The sequence below is a fragment of the Oreochromis aureus genome, linkage group 5 (assembly GCF_013358895.1).
Source record: "Oreochromis aureus strain Israel breed Guangdong linkage group 5, ZZ_aureus, whole genome shotgun sequence".
In the NCBI taxonomy this organism is placed as follows: Eukaryota; Metazoa; Chordata; class Actinopteri; order Cichliformes; family Cichlidae; genus Oreochromis; species Oreochromis aureus.
Genome location: NC_052946.1, coordinates 3,862,876 through 3,868,593, shown reverse-complemented (window position 1 = coordinate 3,868,593; position 5,718 = coordinate 3,862,876). Strand labels below are relative to the sequence as shown.

Below are 5,718 nucleotides of genomic sequence, written 5' to 3'. Positions count from 1 at the left end.
TCCAACCGGTCGCAGCAGATGGCCCCGCCCCTCCCTGAGCCTGGTTCTGCTGGAGGTTTCTTCCTGTTAAAAGGGAGTTTTTCCTTCCCACTGTCGCCAAAGTGCTGCTCATAGGGGGTCATATGATTCTTGGGTTTTTCTCTGAATGTATTATTGTCGGGTCTACCTTACAATATAAAGCACCTTGAGGCAACTGTTGTTGTGATTTGGTGCTGTAGAAATAAAATTGAATTGAAATTGAATTGAATTAAACCTCCCTTTTATTCAGGAGCAGTATGGCAGATATACAGATCCCCTGATTCCCCAAAACAACACTGGACCACATTAAGGATCTCTGAGAGCTGAGGGATAATTACTTTATTTGTGGAGAGAGTTGTATAAATTCTTTGGTGTCTCAAGAGTGAACCATGTGAAGTCTAATGATGTGTTTAAGTGTCACTTGAGTTAGTTTTAAGGCTAAATGTTAAAAAAAAATCTGGAGGAGTCAGAAAAAGGCTAGTTTATCCAGACATCATTAGCTGCTACCTGCACATTGTAAGCTCCAAGCTCCCCTTTAGTGGCTAGTAGGAAAACACCACTATATTTCAGCGACTGTAAAGATAGCTGATCGTGGTATTCTTTGTAAAGGAGGTGCTAGGAAGAAAGCACTGTGTGAAAATGTCAATTGTGCATTCATACTTCACTGATAAGAAGTTTCCTTCTTATCAGTGAAGTAGGACTCCTTGCAGTGACATATTACGGGAGTGATCCATCTCTCATCACTCCTCTGAATGTTTTACCTGCATGAGCCTCAAGATGACTTTAAGTGACATGAATGACAGAAGATGTTACAGTGTACACCCTAAAAAATTATTCAGGGGCTTAGTAAATATCATTATAATTCTAAGTTAGATGACCCTGATTAAATCTTTGAAAATCACAAAAGTGTTATCTTGAGTTGAAAATACTGAAAAGAATGCTTAAATTTTCAACACCAGTTTTTGAGCTGAACTGAGCTCTTTTGGTCAAGTTTATTTAAAAGAAAAAATTCTGTATTTGAAACACAGGGTGCATTATTTAAATCTACTCAATATATCTCATAGAAAGTACTCAAAATAACTGAGACACTGGTATTCATACTTATCATTGTCTTGAACTTTAATTATTAATGGTTCAAAATCAATATAATTTTGTCCCCCAATACTAACTTAAAACTTTGAGTAAGACTAATGACCTTTGGCGTGTACCGCGCGCGAGGAGCATGGCCTCATGGGAGATTTTCTGCACGTTGAACGAGACAGACACACATCCACTGCAGACTTGGTAACGTTTTCAGGTAAGTGACCAATTCTTACATTAGCTGTCTTTATCCACACCGTTCTTTTATAACATGTTCTGAAGAAAACGTTTGTCATGGTGGCTCACTTTTCGCAGCGTGTTTGTGCACGTTAATTTAAGTTTTCAACCCGTCTTCCAGTCAAGGCGGCGGGAAACCGCGCCCTTTTATCCTTTTACGTTCTGAGTCGCTATCTGCGTTCCGGGTAATTTGACCGGAATGTCCCGGTACCAGCGACCTGACCGTTTAATCGGGGGCATTTTAGGAACCACGTGAAAGCAGGTGTGCTCAGACATTTCTAGAAAATGGCCCTGTTGAGTCGCGGTGCGGAGGCTGCGGTGGTCACGCGGCCTGACTCACTCTGTCAGGTTGTTCAGGAGGAGATGAACAGACGTCATCAATGGCTTTGGTAACTAAGAAGACCTGCCCGCGGAACAGTTCATAGCAGCAACCATGCTGCTTAGCTTTCTTGTTCTATGTGGGGTCTTTCAGAGCATATACGACACTGCTTTCAGCTTTGTCCCGAACAGGGCCAGTTTTTGAGAGAACGCTGAGAGGACCGCCCGGGTCAGCAGATTACCTCATCCAGGGCCGGTCCAAAGTACTATTGGGCCTTAAGTAAATTTAGACTCGGGGCCCTACTTCCTTTCAGATCCCAGAAAATAATGAAAAAAAAAAGCTTTGGTCCTTTGGGTCAAGCCAAAAGTACCATCATTTCCAGTATAGTTACTCCCAATTTACATAAATAAATGTTTATTTCAATCCAAGCTAAAATTTCTTATAAGAGATTGATGTTATGGCAGATTACTCAGTGACATGTTTTGTAATGATAAAGTTTTGATTTGTATTTTTTCAGCACCATCTTCACCACCAGGAGAAAAAAATCTGCATCAACTACAAAGTAAAGCAGGTAATTTTACTCAGAGGACTTGATGTGTTAAATTTTGGAATGATATGATATTGTTTTATACAAGCTGAGTAGTGGATGGTGATACCACCTAAATATTTATACTGGTTTTGTGGTGGGTTATTTTAGTCATACAAATGCCAAATCTAAATTTTGAGAATTTTTCAGTTCGGTAAATATATTGATGAGTTCATGGTCTGTCATCTAGTGTCACCATACTATCTTTTTATTTATACAGCGTGGTGATGTGATTCAGATTACTTCAATGTGGTTAAGTATTGTACTTTGTTCCATGTTGACTTATTTGTAAGTTGTATCCTCCACCTGAATTGGTAGTGAGTATTGGTTATTCAATCAGTTAATCATACAAAAACTGTGTAAATATGGTTATACACCATTCTGTCATCTTCATACTGTGAGACATATTTTCTCACAATTTTTTTAGGTCACAGGTGATGAGATGGCAGTGTAAACTCTGCAAACATGAGGAGTCATCAAAAGTGTCACTACTCAAACATTATCGAGTGAAACATAGTACATTTGGTCATGGCTATTCCATACCCTGTCTTCATTTGAATTGTCCTTGCTCTTTAAAGACATGGGGTGCCTTGCGCTCACACTTGTCTAGGTCTCACAGTTCGCATGAAACGGAGCGAGCGACCGGCCCATCCCGCCAAACTTGACCAGCTGATAGCAAGGTTCACTGATCGCGCACATCAATCCACTGTTCAGTCAGCTGCAGTGACTAACAACACTGCCTTGCTAGCATTTGTCATCTCCAGGAAGGTGGAGGAAGCAGAGCTGCCAGAGGAGCTGAAAGGCTTTCTCTGTAAAGCCGCTGACGCGATTCTGAATATGTGCGCCACTTCAGCGGTGTGTTCCTCTCGCATCGCTGCCTGGCAGACGATGGTTCAGAGGGCAACCTGGCTCCGCCTCTTCCCTCCAAGATTATACAATCTCACAGGGAAATAGTGCAAGCAATTCATAACATAAAATTTAGAAGCTTAGTGGAAGATAATACTTTATGTTAAGGCTTTAATCTGCATACTGAACTACTCCACTTATATGGATTTATGTCTGGATGAGTAAATTAATCTTTTGCATGTTAGAAAATAAGGTCCAGGTTGCAAAAAATGGTAGTTTCACTTAAAGATTTTTTTTTTTTTGATTGAATCAGAATTTTGGCCTTCAGATTTTTTGGCCTTGGTTTTTTGTCCTCTCCCATCCAGGTCAGTGCAGAGTTTCATAGGATCACGACCCTGAACCTTGAACCAAAGTTCATGTCATCGTTGGACTTGTATTCATCCAAACTCCTGTCCTTGTTTCAAGCCAAGAAAGGTGCTGCTGGACAACACCACAGGGCACAGTTAAACCTTCTGCTTCAGGTAAGGAAGATTGCATTTTCTAACCACAAAAATGTTCCAACACAGCATTGAAGAGGCCCTTCCACTAAAAACGGCTTTTCTTAGGTTTCTGTTCAATATTTTAGCTCCACAGGTGTTCTTACCTTGATGGTGGGTGTGAAAACAGGTCAACAACAGAAAAAAAAATAGTTATGTTTAAGCTAGAAATGGTAAGTCATGTTTTAAATGTGCAAATTTTGCCTCAGTTGAGACTTCCTGTTTTACAGAGTGGAAATTCCATCGAGAAAAAACGAGAAGTCATCATCAGATGTCTCATTGACCATCTGGGAGAGGATCCAAGTGCCTTAATCAAAACCTTTGAGGTTGGTGCAATAAATCTGTTTTAGGAATATTAGTAGTTTATTTTAGCTTGTGAGATCATAGAAATGTTTTAAGATACTGTTCTAAAGAAGAAAAAAACCCACTTCAAAGCATACAAAAGAATAGCATTTGCTCAAAGATTTTGGAGCACAGTGTCCACATATTATGAGTACCGGTGATCTCATACAAATTAAACTTTTTGTTTCAATGTTTGGAAATATGTGAGCTTAAAACAGTTGTTTCTCTTTTTAAAGGACGGTGCTGATGCTGTCTTTGTTGAAGAGGCTTTGGCTGAGGAGGTGATGAAGATTTATCTGCTGCAGAATCAAGACAGGTCAGGCGAACCTACTGATGTGGGTATTGTTATTGAAGGCGTTACTGTTCTGGGCAAACTTGGGAATCTGAGCAAAGCCTGTTGCTATCTTTTGGGACTGTGCTATGCTCTGGATCTGAAATACCCCAAGAATCTCAAATGCACATTTGAAGCATTTCAAAAAGTGTTCATGGAGCTGGATCCAGGAAACCTTTCTGTCAAGGTTCAAAGACTGAAAAATGACCTCTGTTCATTGTAGACAAAATTTCACAGGGCTGTTCTTAAAGTGTTAGACTTGTTAAGTGACATGTAATGCTCATCAAAAGGTTCAGTTGCGGCATTACATTGTGTTGACATTCCTGTTCATAAATAATGTTTGTACCATAAACTGTGTTTTTGTATTAACTTTCCAGATTCACATTAAGGTGTAAATGGGAGAGTATCTTCTGTATGTTTTTTTTCTTAGCGCAATCCTTTTTGAAACCTTTTTATTTAAATTATGGATGTTTTTTGGTCACTCTTTAGTTATCTTCCCAATTTTTTGGAATCAAAATAAGATGTTCAAAAACTATGTCACAGTGCAAATGTTTTTTTTTTTTTCAGGATTTATATTTTTTTTGGGATCTTAATTTTATTTTTGTCATTTGACCTTTTCTGAAAAGGTAAAGCACTGCGTTCACTTGAGCCACTTTTATTCTTTGTATGGCAGGTACATTTTTCTTGTTGTTAGCATCAATATGCCAGTTTTACAGAGTTTTATCAAGCATGCCAATTTGGATGCAATTTTATTATATAAGGCTGTTGTGACTGAAATTTTATCCAAGTTTTATCCACTGAATGTAGAACAGATTTCAGCTCACTGTGTTCAGAGAAGGAATCTGCTAAATGTGATTCACAAAAAAAGCTGGTTAAAATAAATCATTGTGAACAATGTTGAACTGACGTGGTTCTTTTTTCGTGTGTGTGTGTGTGTGTGTGTGTAAACAAACACTTAATTGTAATTAATGTTTTTGCTTAAGTTAACTTTAAAATATTAAGTAAATTGAACCATTATTTAAAAACATAATTGTAATGGTGTAGGTTATATGTGCCAAGCATTTCAGCATTTCCTAATTAATATTTTATGTAGTTTGAACTTTTGGTTACTGTTGTTTTAACTTACATTTTCAATTGTATTTACTCAATTTTGTATGTTACTGTAACATCTTTAATTGTTCATAACAACTTATTCCATTTTAGTTGGATTTACTCAATTAAGGTGTATTTAAGAGATGTGATTGTTTTTGCATTTACTGATTATTTTTGAGTGTAAAAGTGTTGCACCAAAATATTTAAGTAATTATCAGTTTTAGTTCTTAGAGTGTAGCCATACATACTGACACACTTTGCCATCCTTTGTCAAACTGCAGAACATCCCGATATTTATATTTCTTGGCTACTGTTCACCTCAAATGCTGCT

At 38.0% G+C, this 5,718-nt stretch overlaps 1 protein-coding gene across 8 annotated transcripts; it reads left to right on the top strand.

Moving 5' to 3' along the window:
* Nucleotides 1-1,019: 1,019 nt before the first annotated feature.
* On the top strand, nucleotides 1,020-5,182 carry LOC120440130. Of its 8 annotated transcripts, XR_005612993.1 has the most exons (6): nucleotides 1,020-1,315; nucleotides 2,172-2,225; nucleotides 2,668-2,756; nucleotides 2,851-3,607; nucleotides 3,853-3,948; nucleotides 4,201-5,182. XR_005612993.1 is itself a non-coding variant. In XM_039611856.1 (5 exons), the coding sequence occupies exons 3-5, from the start codon at nucleotides 3,503-3,505 to the stop codon at nucleotides 4,516-4,518; spliced, it is 519 nt and encodes a 172-aa protein (XP_039467790.1). In that variant the 5' UTR covers nucleotides 1,020-1,315; nucleotides 2,172-2,225; nucleotides 3,452-3,502; the 3' UTR covers nucleotides 4,519-5,182. The 8 variants fall into 8 exon arrangements, 4 of the variants coding, with proteins under 4 accessions (XP_039467790.1, XP_039467787.1, XP_039467788.1 ...); XR_005612992.1 differs by having other exon boundaries at nucleotides 2,668-3,607; XR_005612991.1 differs by having other exon boundaries at nucleotides 2,461-3,607.
* Nucleotides 5,183-5,718: the final 536 nt, after the last annotated feature.

Excerpts from the sequence above, each read along its gene's own strand:
- LOC120440130 (XM_039611853.1), top strand. Across the intron at positions 2,226-3,451 it reads TCAACTACAAAGTAAAGCAG|GTCAGTGCAGAGTTTCATAG; the intron begins GTAATTTTACTC and ends TCTCCCATCCAG. Across the intron at positions 3,949-4,200 it reads CCTTAATCAAAACCTTTGAG|GACGGTGCTGATGCTGTCTT; the intron begins GTTGGTGCAATA and ends CTCTTTTTAAAG.